The 16,238-nt window shown below is 34.7% G+C and overlaps 1 protein-coding gene across 1 annotated transcript in view; it reads right to left on the bottom strand.

The window, feature by feature from the left end:
* The window catches only part of Smp_086130 (putative adenylate cyclase), a gene marked incomplete at both ends in the record, with an annotated part of 31,606 nt that overhangs the window by 10,399 nt on the left and 4,969 nt on the right, over window positions 1–16,238 (bottom strand). Inside the window, 3 exons of the mRNA XM_018789381.1 lie at window positions 6,220–6,471; window positions 6,565–6,713; window positions 10,034–10,281. Coding sequence (XP_018654830.1) covers window positions 6,220–6,471; window positions 6,565–6,713; window positions 10,034–10,281 — 649 coding nt within the window. The remainder of the gene's footprint in view (window positions 1–6,219; window positions 6,472–6,564; window positions 6,714–10,033; window positions 10,282–16,238) is intronic.

Genomic DNA, 16,238 nt, shown 5'->3' with positions numbered 1-16,238 from the left:
TTCAATACGCCTTCACCAACTTCACCATATTCCGCCTCCATCTCACCGACACGCTCAACCAATCCTTCCCGTTCCGGTTGTGCTGCAGTCTCTGCAAGCGCCTCAGACTCCAATTCGACTGGAGCGAACACAGACACACGTTCCGATTCAACCTGTTCTACCACTTCACTTTCTGCGTCCGCTTCAACTTGCCCCAATGTCTCACCGAACACTTCGACTGCCGACTCGGCTTCCGTCTCACCTTCAAATACGCCTTCACCAACTTCACCATATTCCGCCTCCATCTCACCGACACGCTCAACCAATCGTTCCCGTTCCGGTTGTGCTGCAGTCTCTGCAAGCGCCTCAGACTCCAATTCGACTGGAGCGAACACAGACACACGTTCCGATTCAACCTGTTCTACCACTTCACTTTCTGCGTCCGCTTCAACTTGCCCCAATGTCTCACCGAACACTTCGACTGCCGACTCGGCTTCCGTCTCACCTTCAAATACGCCTTCACCAACTTCACCATATTCCGCCTCCATCTCACCGACACGCTCAACCAATCGTTCCCGTTCCGGTTGTGCTGCAGTCTCTGCAAGCGCCTCAGACTCCAATTCGACTGGAGCGAACACAGACACACGTTCCGATTCAACCTGTTCTACCACTTCACTTTCTGCGTCCGCTTCAACTTGCCCCAATGTCTCACCGAACACTTCGACTGCCGACTCGGCTTCCGTCTCACCTTCAAATACGCCTTCACCAACTTCACCATATTCCGGCTCCATCTCACCGACACGCTCAACCAATCGTTCCCGTTCCGGTTGTGCTGCAGTCTCTGCAAGCGCCTCAGACTCCAATTAGACTGGAGCGAACACCAGACAACACGTTCCGATTCAACCTGTTCTACCACTTCACTTTCTGCGTCCGCTTATAATGTTTGTGACTTAATGGTATATTGAGGCAATACGCACAGTATGCAGATATGCCAATAAGAGACTGACCAGTTGCAGTCCTAAACATCAATGGGAAGATTCAACCAAACAATATCTAATGAATTTAAACTACACCCCATCGTACAAGCAAGTGGCTATCAGGACTCAGTAACTAAGTGGATAACATGATAGCGTTTGAAGCGAAAGGTACTGGGTTCGATTCCCAGAGTGAACATCAAATCTGAGATGCAGGTACATTCAGCTGACGAGTCCCAAACAGGACGGAACGCGTGTCCTGGATTCCACTGCTGGTCACTATCCAACTTTGCTCAATATGTAATCATTTTAAGGAAACTTAAAAGAATTAATTTACTTTCACTCTATTAACAACAGTTAAATGAAATCTGATCTTCTAGTGAATAGTGCTTTTAACACTCTTTCATATTACATAAGTTATCACACTGAACTGGACAGTTAAGAAACATCATTTTTGGAGTAATAATAAAGAGGAAAAAGGAAGAAAAAATAGAAACAGCTCAGTGGTCCAGAGGTTAAGTGCTCGCACGCAAGACCGAGAGTCCCGCAAGCGGGATCGTGGATGAGCACGGCTGCGGATTCATATTCTAGAACGAAACGGCAGTCCAGTGCTTTCAGTTTTCCCATGGTGGTCTAGCTTTAATTAACTCATGAACTCAACCATCAAACAATAAATTTATTTGATTTTAATTAAATTAGTTCATTGTTAAATGAAAAGAAAGTAATACTATTTTTTCGGTAATAACATTTTGCAAACTTACAAAAGTAGAATAAAAGCAATGAAAGATAATCCTGATGAGACAAAAAACACTGCACCAGAACAAAATGTTACCGTCGCTGCATAAATATACGGTAAACTACCAATACCAATAAGAAGACTCAAGTATTCACATAGTGCAATCACAGAAAATAAACTACCTAAAAGAGAGAAAATATATAAACCACAACAACAATAAGACATATGATATCTCTATCAAATCAGAAAATAAACAATAATAATTTTCCAGTCACGTATATATGGGAATTGATATTATACTGCTCATTGGAGAAATAAAATAGCTGCACTGTGACGAACCATTATCCTAAACATTATTGCACATCTCTTCCTCAACACAAATTCAAATCCATTGGTTAAGTAGCTGAAACGATATTCTTTACGGCAAATTGAATCACTTTAAACGTATATCATTAACTTAGAAGAAAATCTTACATAGAGGTATATGGTATTGAGAACCTTCCTTAAAATCTAAACAACCCATTTATGAAATATACTTTAGGAGTATAACGAATAAGTGCAAACGAGAAAAGAATCAAGGGGCTAAACCGCCAAAATATATGAATCTAAATTTCCTGAAAATCGATACGGATTTTAATTTCCTTTTGATATTCTAGATAGGACTTGAATAGAAGTCTTACAACTAGGTCAGAAGTTTTGTGATAGGCGCGGATATGTGGGTCAATTGAAGACAGATGTACAGTTTGAGATAGTATTAATCCGCATATAAGACTAGGTAGATGCAAAAACGGTCGAACTATAAATATTTGAGATGAAACCGACCAACTGCTCTAGCCATATATATATATATATATATATATATATATATATATATATATATCAAGGTTATCAAGGTTACAAAACATCGGAAGGTAAATTAACATAAATATTCAGTGCCAATGAAGTAGAAAGAAATGAATAAATGTGAACTGAACAATATTAGATTGTATAAATTAATAAACGAATGAGTGGACGAAATATATATATATACATATATATTTAAAAACGAAGAGAATATTAATTAATCAATGGTTGTTCAGATCAATTCATCCTCCACGTACTTGGATACGGGCTACACTTCAAGTGTGATGATTCATGATACTACCCGGCTGCTAAACCCGAAGTAGGTGGGACAGGGCTTGAACGTAAAACTTATTAGCTTATACTTGAACGCCTTAAACAGTACGCCACTATTTCATCCCTTCGTTTTCCTAATTGTAACATTCTACTGTAAAACATTATTGTTGTTAATATTTCCTGGTTTTTATCTTACTACGCCACATGTATATGAGATTTTGTTGGAGAAAAATTTGATCCATAGTATAGTAGATTAATGGTGATAACTAAATCATCATGCACCAATTTTTCTGTGAAGATCCTAATGGTACCCGTTATTCAAAACTAGTATACATATTAAAATCTGAGTCTCGTTTGTTAAAACAACAGTAATTCACCGCTCAAATTAAAATCACGAGAATAAAAGTTGAAAGATCACTGAGACAGTAAACAATTTTAATGTACTGTTATAATTTTTTTTAAATTAGTAATTAAACAACCAAACGTAAAATGGCCAAAACACTACAATCATTCGGTACTTCAGTGTAAATGATTTAAGCAAAAAAGAAACACTTACTTTGAAGTTTAGAAGTATACAGAGATGATATGAATGATTTGAGAACCGGTACAACAGCTGATCGAAAGACACATACGAATAGACCTGTAGAACAAAAATATAGCTTTATAGACTTACAGCTATAAATTAAAAAAAATAATTAAATTAGTGCATGGTAAACTACTTGTTTTAATGCTATTTAGAAGATTAGTTTATATTTAGCTTTGTTATGTTACATTAACCTGGAGGACTAAGATATTCATAATTCCAGATTGATTGTTAGGATTCAATAAGCACTGAAGGACTAGACAAATATGACATCGGTAACTACTCACTGACGAATCAATTGTAAATATCTTAGTTATTATAAGATCAGTTACGACCCGAATAACTTAGTGGTAACAACACAGATTTTGGACCTAGGTGACACGGATTAAAGTTTCACAGGGATTATTACTTCCCTAAAGTTTGCAGGTATGCCTTGCTGACGAATGTCAATTAGCACGAAGCTGAAATCTAGGATTTTCTGTCAATACCTACAACCAATTAACATATCAACATAGTGTACACGATGATGTCGCGTTACTTAAATTAATTGTTATATTAAAACTTGACCGACAAAATTCAGTCAGCTGTACAGGACTAGACGAATATGACACTCATCACTACTCAGTGATCAGTCATTTGACTATATTAGTTTGAGCAAAGAATGGCTAACCACTGTGTCATAGGTTCTAAGTTCATAATTCGTATTTCAGCTAGAGCAAGTCTTACTATTCTTAATTCCAATATAATAATCGTGACTAACAATATAAACTGAAATATGGTCATTTGGTGTTTGAAACACAAATGAAACAAAACACTTCGCTACAATTAATGAATACATGAAATTAATCTGTAATGTAATTCTTGGATAGAATAAATATCTTCAATATGTTCAATACTACTGCTAAGTAATGAAAAAAACATAAAGTATTATCATATAGAACAATAAATTAAACTATCTATCCGACATATACATTCAAAAACAAACCCTGAAATATTTATCAAATCGCTATAAGTTGATAAAAAAAATAATAAATTTCAGGTAAATATACTTTTGAAATACCGAGGAAATTATTACGATGTTATCAATCACAAAAAACTGCGTCTACAAATTAGGCTGTGTCGATTGTGATGCCTTCTATACTGGAGAGTCATCTCGCGAAATCTTGACTCACGCCAAAGAACATATTAGGTATACAAAGAAACCTCCTAATAATCCTGTGGAACTAAATAGACAATAGTAGTTCAAGCCATTTTCAACAATCACCAAATTGATTTCAAAAATATCAAAATACTACAAAAAGGCTTTTCCAATTACAAAGAAAGGAGAGTAGCTGAAGTGTTCCATATAATGCTTAATCCTACTGCTCTCAATAGAAAGGAAGGTCTTACCATACACCCTACTTGGACTATCTATCCTAGTCACCTAGTCTGATATTATTTACAATTCATACATTACATTACAAATTAAACTCTATCCTTCGTCATTATAAAGGTCACACATTTTTCATCATTATTAGTGCACACATACACACACACACAAATTACATACATGTCGCTTATGAATCACCTTGACCGAAATGATTTATTCAGACCTGTTTTTTGATTGATCGCACCTAATATTCGTGTTGTTTCGTTGTACTATTAAAACTTGGATTATTGTTAATTTGGTTATTTATTATCTGAAGAAGTGGCTTACACTGAGTCACGAAACGTCAGAAAATCTAATTTTTCTACTCATTGGGATATTACAAATATCACAAATTATTTATTTATAACACAAAATATTCATATGATATAAATGAGTCTTTCACAATTCACTATACAGAGTAGATTAAACAATTAATTACTCCATTAACATAGAATTATGGATACTAATAAATGAGCACAAACACTAAAGAATTATTGGACACTATAAACAACCCTAACAAAAGAAATACATTCAATCTGTCAAACCAAACAACTAGTAATCAATAAAGATGGTTTTCTCATTTTGACAATTACGTGAATAAATTGATGCCTTTTATTGCCTGCTTCTGAGAAGAATCAACCAACCGCAAGTAGTTTCTATCATAGACTGACTTCATTAGGGATTCCACTAAAAAACAAGGAATACTTGACAGCTATTTTATCTTAGTATAGGATTTCTCAGTAGTCCATACCCATTACCCTACTGGGATATGTAGGTCCTAACCCAAGGTCCAATAATACAGTTTCCATTTCAACCAATTTATGACTATTTACTGTCAAACCAACCAAATAACCATCATTTAATGTATTTTACACTAAACAACTACTCATTGCTATATAAAAAAACTTTGCAGATAATTTGAGCTAGTTTCAAAACTTAGAAATTTTACATTTCAGTCCACTGTACTACACAATTATATTATTTGAAGCCTACACAACACAACTATGGTGTAGACAAAATATTCATAAATTATCTTATGATTGGGTAAATTCAAAAATTCACTTATTTCAAGGTAATAAAACTTTTAACATTTTAGTTGTTAAGACATAATTCGTTTCTGTGAACTTCGCGTTATCCTTCAGGTACTCATTGAGTGCCCTCAACGCAATGGGTTGATCACAAGATTTTAATCGCTGAAAAATTCCCATCATATTAAAACACAATTCGTTTCTAAATAAATTAAGTTACGTAATATGGCAAATATTACAAAACAATACAATAATTTTAAACAGAAATCACAGACATAAAAGAAAACAACTTACTAACAAATACGAAAATATTATGACCAGGTGAAGGAAACAAAAATGCTAATCCCATAAGTAATTTACTAATTACAATTGCTAACATTCCACATATTACATACTTTATCATACGTCGACGTGCTCGTAATACTTCATTTTGAATAATTAAATTCGATGGACTACTAATATTACTGTTATTATTATAATCAATTGAATCAACTTCATGAATAGAATTGTAGCTCGAAACTGATTGATTAGTGAGTAAAGGTTCTGATGCTTCAGACATCCGACGACGTTTAACAACTTTCATCCAACGAGTAGTAACCCAAGTTAATCCAAATGAAAATAAACCCAGAAGAGTAGAATTTAACCCACTAATAAAAGAAATAAATACTTTGTATGTTATTTTATATATTACAATTAGACATATAAATATTGTTTATGTAAACTATTATAATGTAACTTACCTATAATAGCCATATTGATCAACAGACCAATTGAATGGAGGTCCCATTAAATATAAAAATGTATACTGACCTTCATTGTATGTAGTCAATGTTGTCAAGAACAAAACTGTTAAGACTAAAACTGTGATAATATTGGCACTTCGAACTAGCTAAAATAAATAAGAATGATACTGCGATATTTGAGTAGTTTGAAAATTTTAAAGTAAAATTTTAATCAGAATTAAATTTTATCACTATGATTACAAAACCTTTATTTACTCTGAAGAAGTGACGCACATTAAGTCACGAAATATGAGAAATACAATTTTTCTACTCATCGGGATACAACGAAAAGTATGTTTATTATTAATGCGTTTATTGTACGTTTATTTGTATTATTATTATTAATGGCTTTATTCAATATATGTTTGGTACAATATAGAATTTTTAGCACAAAGTCATTGGCTAGGCGAACTCTAACGACCTGTTTATCACATAATAAATTTGCTAGATAAGGTATTGTAGAGCTTTTACGTCTTTGTTTGGGTGCGTGGATTGTAATGTATTGGCGCCTCGTCTTACTAGATGATATACAAGGAGAAAGATATGAATAAAGTGGATGGTTAGTATCTGATAAAACTTGTTAGAGGTTTCCAAGATTTTAAATATCTATCCACGAATCACCACACACAATGCTAACTGCCTTCAGCACTATCCGCAATACAGCGAAATCTTATCGCAAAAATGTGTAATGGGGTGCAGTAAAGAAATATTATGCAAGAATAAACAAATTGTAAAGATAAATGTAGTCTTTTTATATAGTAAGTCAGACGGAAAACTTTCTTCGATAACACTAAAACATAAGAAGGCCAAAAGTGTTTTCTGTGGAAGATGGCAGGTCATGCGGAAAAACAGAAAGGAAGAGGGTAAAGAAATGCTCCTCGTTGCACACCTTCATGAGCACTTTTCTCCAAATACAGTGCACTGTTCCCTTCCAAAGAGATAGGAACACAGACAGTTGGTTATCCAGCTCTCAGTGTTGACGCTGATGAACTTGTTAAGTAGTAGTTATCTTGGAATAAAGTCAAGGGCAGAAGTATGGTTTAGAAATGCTCATCGGGTATACTTGTTACTCTTTCCCAAGCTGAACACATTATTGTTACACAGAAAACAACAGTATCTTTCGTGCTTCTTTTGTATTTGTAAGCAAACTGTTTAGTTTCAGAACAGATTATTTGGTAGGTAAAGTTAGGGGATTAATTAAATAACGGGAGGATGTAAGGGCGTTTATGATTTTGTTACGCAACCATAACAGTCAAATAGTGAATGAAAAAATAAAAAAAATGTTGGAAATGATTTGAACTTTAAAGTTTTAACTGGTTCTAACCTATTATTTTTCATCCAGAGAAAATCCTTAAAGCTTACGATGAGCAACCTTCAGCTTTTTACCATCAGCTTAACTTTAACATTATTTTCGCTTTGAGAAAGTTGTGACTTACAAGTGATAATTAGCGCAACATTGAAAATTAGAGGTTTACTGAAAATGATAATACTGGTTACTAAAAAATGGGTCATAGACCAATATATATGTAATTTAACCGAGTTTTTCATGTTGCATTCATGCTAAGTAATACATCAGGCAAAAAATGTAGATCATGCAAACCGAAGTGCATAAATGTATCTTCAGGGAATAGGAATAACCAATAAAGTTTAATTGGTAATTTAATATCTTTTCAACTAATCAAAATACGAAATAGTTCACTATTCTCAGTTTATTTACTGGTTGGCAACATGAATATAACAAAGAATGAAAATATTAGGTTTGTAGTGAATTCTAATATGTTTAGATTGTTTTGTTTCATGACGAAATATTTTATTATCTATTAAGAAATTAGCGGAAATTAACCCATGATACTGTTCATTTTTTTCGTTGAAACGTTCAATAAACAAAACTCCTACCGAACCATAATGAATAACTCAACGTGAATATAACGAGATTGAACTACAAAAGTATTCATCTTTTGTTTAGCATTCACAAAAGATAACAGTATAATGAAGTTAAAACGTTATCTGTTATGTTTCTGTCATTTTTAAATTTGGCGATTTCAGTTTGTACTTTAATTTATCAACATTAAATAACTACCTGGATTTGTGTACGATCTTAAGGCTAGAATTTTGACAAAATACTACTACCAAAATGAAACCTGAGTAGCATATGACTAAAACATATGGTGAAAAAACATGACCGAGAAAAAAAATCGATTTATATTTAATCAATTTGTGTATGCATATAAATGTACATTATCAATAGAATACGTCATAATAATTATGTGAAAGTGTCGAGGAAGAAACTATTATCAAAAATTAAGCATTACATTGATAAATATGAGTTTGGTTTTTGAATCAGTAAACTTAACAAACAGTAGTCTTTCCAAACTGACGGATTGGATGATAATACGGTAATCTGAACTGATTTATACTGATGATGATACAATCAATCAATAACAAATAAGATTATTATCCTTTTTTCTCAATCAGAACCTCATATTTCATGGTGAAACTGAATAAAAGAAAAAATAGCTTAGTCCACGAATGGAAAGAATTAATATTCAGGAAAAATACCACTCTTTACATAGATTATGATGAAAACAAAACCACAACAAAGAAATTGACTCGATAATTGGTCTTGACTGATTCAACAATAAAATAGTTTGTGTAATAGGATGTTGGTGACTATTATATAGCAGCATAAAACGAAATGGACAATACAAAAATTTTAACATCATTGACTAATCACCCTACTTCATCGACTTCCTACAGAATTTAGAAATATAATCCTTAATCAAATGATACATTACATAAGTGAAAACTCTTAAAAACTTCGTATATAATCGATAGTTATTTTAAAAAGAAGGTTTGACTCTTTTGAAGATAAAATGTGATACTAAACAGAAAATCTGGATCATTTCATGTTAACACATTTAGAGATAATAAAACAGAAGGAAATAAACTATATAAGCAACAAAAAGTTTACAAAAAATATTACATTTCTGTAACTTTTGAACAAAGCAGGAATATCTTTAAGCCAATGGATATTGAAGAGAAGATATAATACTAGATAATTCTCATTTCAAACATCCACCCACAAGAAATAGACAATAAGAATATTTAAACGTTATTGTAGGCTAAATGCCACTGAATCCCTTGGTTAGAATTATATGGTATACGTCCCATAATTTTAAAAAAATTGCAATAAACTGTGATCTTTAGTCAGTGTTATGGTTTTTCATAACAAACCAACATAATTTCTTGACCAGTGAAAATTAACTGGAATTAAAAATGTACTTCCCCATAGAAATGTAACCTTATGATTCGAAAGTATTGTGCAAATTACAAAACCTGGAGGTTCATGGACTTCAGTCTCGTGTAAAGTCTTGAGTGCTTGCTAGTGATAACTTCGTAACCAGAAAATACATTTATGATAACTTACATTAATCATCTCAGTTGACTTCAAAAGCCAGTTCTTCTTATGTGGTTCTGACTGATTAGACGAATAAAATCCCATGTTACACGCACTGACACCATTACTGAAATTATTATCAAAAGATGAGATATCAGCTGTTTGTACATTGAAAGATTGTGTTTCTGGTAAACACCATAACATTCCCACCGATATTAAACAAAGAAACAACATTATCAAACAAGTTGTGATGAAACCATAGTGATCAATAAGAACACCTAAAAAACAATACATACAATTATAGGTTAAAAACAATTTTCATTTACAATTACTGAGTAAGATCATAAAGATTGGTTTAAAAAATAAATATTTGAAAATAAACATTCTCTAAATAATGTTAAACTCCCCCTGTAGTTCTTCTAGAGTTACTGCCGCTCCCAAGCCCGGGTAAAGAAGGAGGGTTGGACATGGGGTTAGCGACCCCATCCCGTAGAAAAATAAGTCGCTAAAAAGAAAAAATAGTTCAAACAATTTAAACTCTGTCCTGGAAATTGAAGGAAGGATTATAACGCCTCAAGATCAAAGCCGAGATTATTCGGAAGTCACGAGGCTGATACCCCTTCTAACAACCAGAGCGACACTCTCTATAGGTAAATGGAGCGTCCGAACAATGTGAGAGACCGGGAAGACCAGTTGAATAACAACACAAATGAGGAGATATAATTTGACAGTACTTGAAGTCAGCGTAACCCATTGGACACAAGTTGGACAACAAAGGTTAGGTACGGGAGAAATGCTGCTATACTTCGGTCACGAAGGGGAAAGTGCTCCACACACTCAGGGAGTTGCTCTAATGCTGTCCAGAGAAGCACGAAATGCAATTGTTGGGTGAGAACCTAACGGATCCAGAATCATCAAAGCATCCTTCAACACAAAGAAGGAGGGGATCACAATTAATGTTATTCAACGTTATGCACCCACCAATGATAGCAACGACGACGATAAAGATCAGTTCTATGAAAGGCTGCAATCAATCATAGCGAAGAGCACAATAAATGAACTCACCATCCTGATGGGAGATCTAGACGCTAAAGTCGGAATGGACAACACAGGATGAAGATATAATGGGACGACATGGACTGGGAGAGAGAAAAGAAGATGAGGAGAGATTTGCAAATCTATATGCATTCAACAAATTGGTTATAGGTGGCACAATATTTCCACACAAACGTATACATAAAGCTACATGGATCTCACCAGACACCAACACAGAGAACCAGATAGATCATGTTTGTATCAACAGAAAATTCCGAAGATCAATGGAAGATGTGAGAACCAGGTGAGTAGCTGACATAGCTTCTCATCACCGCCTACTTGTGGCCAAGATGAAACTGAAGCTAAAGAAACACTGGACAACTGGGGGAACAGCATTACAAAGGTTCAATACAGCCTTCCTTCGAGATACTAACAAACTCAACCAATTCAAGATAACTCTCAACAAACAGGTTACAAGCTTTACAGGATCTACTGAAAGAAGAAACTGTGATGGAGGACAACTGGAATGGGATCAAAGAACCACTAACTTCAACGTGTCAGGAGGTTCTGGGTCACAAGAAGCATCATTATAAGGTATGGATCTCTATGGGAACCCTGGACAAGATTCAAGAAAGGAAGAACAAGAAAATAGCAATTAACAACAGTCAAACAAGAGCAGAGATGGTCAAGGTACAAGCAGAGTATGCAGAAGCAAAGAAGGAAGTAAAGAAAAGCATTAAAGCCGACAAGCAGAAATACATGGGAGAACTAGCAACGACGGTGGAAAAAGCTGCAAGAGAAGGGAATGTTAAACAACTATATGATACAACGAAGAAATTGGCAGGAAGATATAGCAAACCAGAGAGACCAGTCAAGGACAAAGAAGGAAAGACAATCACTGAGATTCAAGAACAGAGGAAAAGATGGGCAGAATACTTCGAGGAACTGCTGAATAGACCAGCCCCATTGAATCCACCGAACATTGAAGCAGCCCACACTGACCTTCCAATAGATGTCACTCCACCAACGATCGAAGAAGTCAAGATGGCCATCAGACAAATCAAAAGTGGGAAGGCGGTAGGACCTGACAATATACCAGCAGAAGCACCGAAGTCAGACATTGAAATAACTGCAAATATGCTTCACCTTCTATTCAAGAAGATTTGGGAAGAGAAACAAGTGCCAAATGGACTGGAAAGAAGGATAACTCATCAAGATACCAAAGAAAGGAGATCTGAGCAAATGTGAGAACTACAGAGGCATCAGTTTGCTGTCAGTGCATGGAAAAGTTTGCTGAACCGGATGAAAGACGCAGTTGACGCCCGAACTCGAGATCAACAGGCTGGATTCCGAAAGGATCGGTCGTGCACAGACCAAATTGCGTTATGACGGATCACTGTGGAACAATCAGTTGAGTAGAATTCGTCACTATACATCAAATTCATTGATTATGAGAAGGCGTTTGACAATGTGGACCGGAGAACACTATGGAAATTTCTTCGACACTATGGAGTTCCTGAGAAGATTGTCAACATTATCCAGAACTCATACGACGGACTACAGTGCAGAATCGTGCATGGAGGACAGCTGACAGATAAATTTCCAGTAAGGACCGGAGTCAGACAAGGCTATCTACTCTCCCCCTCCCTCTTTCTTCTGGTGGTTGACTGGATTATGGAGACTTCGACATCAGACGGGAAGCACAGAATACAATGCACATCTCACAATCAATTAGCGATTTGGACTTCGCAGATCACCTAGCCCTCCTATTCCATACACACGAACAAATACAGACGAAGACAACAAATGTAGCAGTAGCCTCTGCATCAATAGGCCTCAACATACATAAAGGAAAGAGCAAGATTCTCAAATACGACACGGAGAACACCAACCCAATCACACTTGATGGCGAAACTCTGGAAGAGGTGGAAACAATCACGTACCTGGGGAGCATCATTGATGAACAAGGAGAATCGGATGCAGATGTAAAGACGAGGATTAGCAAAGCAAGGACCGCATTCCTAGAATTGAAGAACACTGGAGCTCAAAACAACTGTCAGCTAATTTCAAAGTGAGAATCTTCAATACGAACTTCAAGACAGTTAGTTCTGTTGTACGGAGCTGAAACGTGCAGAACTACTAAAACCATCGTCAAGAAGGTACAAGTATTTATAAATAGTTGTCTACGCAAAATACTCAACATTCAATGGCCGGTTACCATCAGCAACAGCCTTCTGTGGGAGAGAACAAACCAGCTTTCAGATGAAGAGGAAATTAGAAAAAGACGTTGGAAGTGGATCGGAAAAACATTAAGGAAATCACCAAACTGCATCACGAGGCAAGCCCTAACTTGGAATCTTGAAGAGATGCGGAAAAGAAAAAGACCAAAGAACACATTACGTCGGGAAATAGAAGTAGATATGAAAAGGATGAATGTTCACTGGAAAGAACTTGAAAGGAATGCTTGGGACAGAGTTGGATGGAGAATGCTGGTTTGCGGCCTACGCTCCTCCAGGAGGGGTAACAGGCGTAAGTAAATCATATTAAATTGATATTTGTACGGAATGTGTTTGAGAAATTATTCTAATAAAAACCAACAGATGATATAAAAATATCCTGGGTGAACAATTTAACACTAAAACCAAAATGGAGATTCATCTACCCAACTCAGTCATATTATTTCATGCAAAGATGAGTGTTACTAAAAACATTTTGAAGTACGACTAAATCAAGCAGTTCAAACTCACAAAATAATAATTCGGAATTGAGTTTTAGTGGTCCTTTATTTTGACGCCAATTACGTCGGACGGTGCTATCGACAGGATCATCACTTTAGTGGCCCTATATCTGACTCCAGTTAGATCGTATAAATGGTTGTTATCGAAATATACACATGTCGCCAATCCTGGCATGTAATTACCGACTTAACTCGCGTTAGAGAATAACGGAATCAAATAACTCAAATGTGAGAATGAATTGTGAATACGTATATTCTGTACACTCGTTGATCTGGACAGATAATCAGAAGGACGAAGAGAAGGAAGAGAAGAGAAGAGAGTGAAGCGGAACGACGCGTGGTGGATAAGGCATGTGAGCCAACTCAATTTATTCAAGCATTAATCGATATTTATAGTCGGATAAAAATAGGTTACAGACATGTGAGAGTAAAAGAAGAAATGTACACACATATGCTTACATAAAAAATCAAGGTTAATAAGCGGATAAGTAACAACGTCAAAACGTGACTCAAGAAGAATGAAAAGACTGGCTTGTCCGGAATCTAGAATAAGCTATGTGAGCTTAACACAACACTACAGTGTCTTCTAATTAGTTAGGTTATTCGACATAACTGAACGCCCAATATTACTCAGGTTTCTTGTCTTAGTTAAATCGAAGTAAGTCCAACCAATATAAGTTAAACGCAACTTCATACAGTACAGTTCACTTGACAACTGCGATCAAAGTAAGGAAAAAAAGATTTGCAGCAAAACAAAAAATCCATATAGTTTTAAGGTTCCACATTAGCTGCAAACATTAAAATCACAGTACACAATAATCAAGTTTTAAATGATTGTTTGATATACTTTATTTAATGAGCTCGTGATAGATGTTCGAAACGAAACAGAATATTAGGAAAGTGAAGCAAAAGACGACATTGAAAACTGTACGTAAGATGATCAATTTTACACGTGATGAATTCAGTCAGATGAAGGAGAAGAGGTGAAAGTTACAAATGATAATCGGTAGTTGTATAATTATGGGTCATATTTAGACTATAAATTAACTGAGTGAGTAAAAGTCAGATTACACAACAGGTGGAATGGTTTGACATTTATTTTTGCCAGGGTAAAGTAAATTTCACCACTCTTCCTTTCTATATTCATAAATCAGGTTTTTCCCTACACAGCGAAGTAAACGCGATATTCGTTGCTTGTTAAATATTTTGAAATGCCTAAAAGTATCAAGTTAGTATCCATTACCCCTTTGGTGTCCGAGACTCGCATTTGTAATAATAAAAATGTTCAGAAAATATGCAGACATATTTAACTCAGTCCTTTTTATTAAAGTGCTTCCACGAGAGTATTTACAATTAGAGGTGACCTCAGAAGAGTATTTTTTTTCTTTTTGTATTGGTGTTATATGTTGAAACCAGATGAGCTGCAGAAAAGTATAATTTCAGCCTTATTCCAATTCATTTCTTCAAATATTCAAAGGAACTAACAAGGAAATCATCAATTTCATTTAAAATTTCCGACCATATCCAAAATTCAAAGTATGATCATATACAATCTATTATCAATAAATGAAAGTTTACCAACTAAGAATAAACGATTACTAGTCAAAATTATTTTTAAAATGATGTCATTATATTCTGAAATTATGAGCATTAGACTCCATCACAGTGTATGCTAAATTTTAGTAAAATGGAACACAAAATATTACAATTGTTATAGGTGAACCTGTTTAATTTAAGAGATTAGCTAGACTCTAGTGATATTACCATTATTCATACTGTTTTATTGGTAATATAGATAGATGTCGATGAGGTTTTACAATTTCCAAAGAACGTAGGATACAACACATAAATACTTCTGTTATATATTATCAAATAAGTTATATTATTAGCTTCCTCAAAAGCCTACTGGAATTTCGAATTATATATAAGTTAGATAATAATATATAAATAACTGCAAACAACAAGTTTCATGGATCACAAAACGGTAACTCCAATCAAACAATAAAAAAAATAATATTAAGGCAAAACTAAATTAATAGAACTGATCTGCAGTGAGGATTTACTTTGTTTAATAACTAAATGGTAAACAGTTGCTTATTTCGCTAGTGACAAACAGAACTTTTGAGTCTCAGTTAAAAATGGTTGATACACATCAATAAAAATATTATTAACGTTTTTTTGATGAGATACAAAAAAGTAAGCAACTGAAAAGTGATCGTATGAATAGATAAGTTACTGATAATTTTCACTCTTTTGGATAAACTGAAATGGGCAAGGACATATGTTACGGAAATTTTACTAACCAAAATAATGACTAAATCACATAATTGAAGTGTAAAGCGAATAGTGTCTATAAAAAGTTTCTATATTGATCTCCGTTACGTTTTTTACTTATGGATTTCGAAAGTGATTGTAAGTGTTTAATAGATTTAGGCTTACGTCTATTCAGCGATAGGTATCAAA

Source organism: Schistosoma mansoni, chromosome W (genome assembly GCF_000237925.1).
Source record: "Schistosoma mansoni strain Puerto Rico chromosome W, complete genome".
In the NCBI taxonomy this organism is placed as follows: domain Eukaryota; kingdom Metazoa; phylum Platyhelminthes; class Trematoda; order Strigeidida; family Schistosomatidae; genus Schistosoma; species Schistosoma mansoni.
The sequence above is the reverse complement of the archived record's forward strand: the minus strand, read 5'-3'. Positions and strand labels throughout refer to the sequence as shown.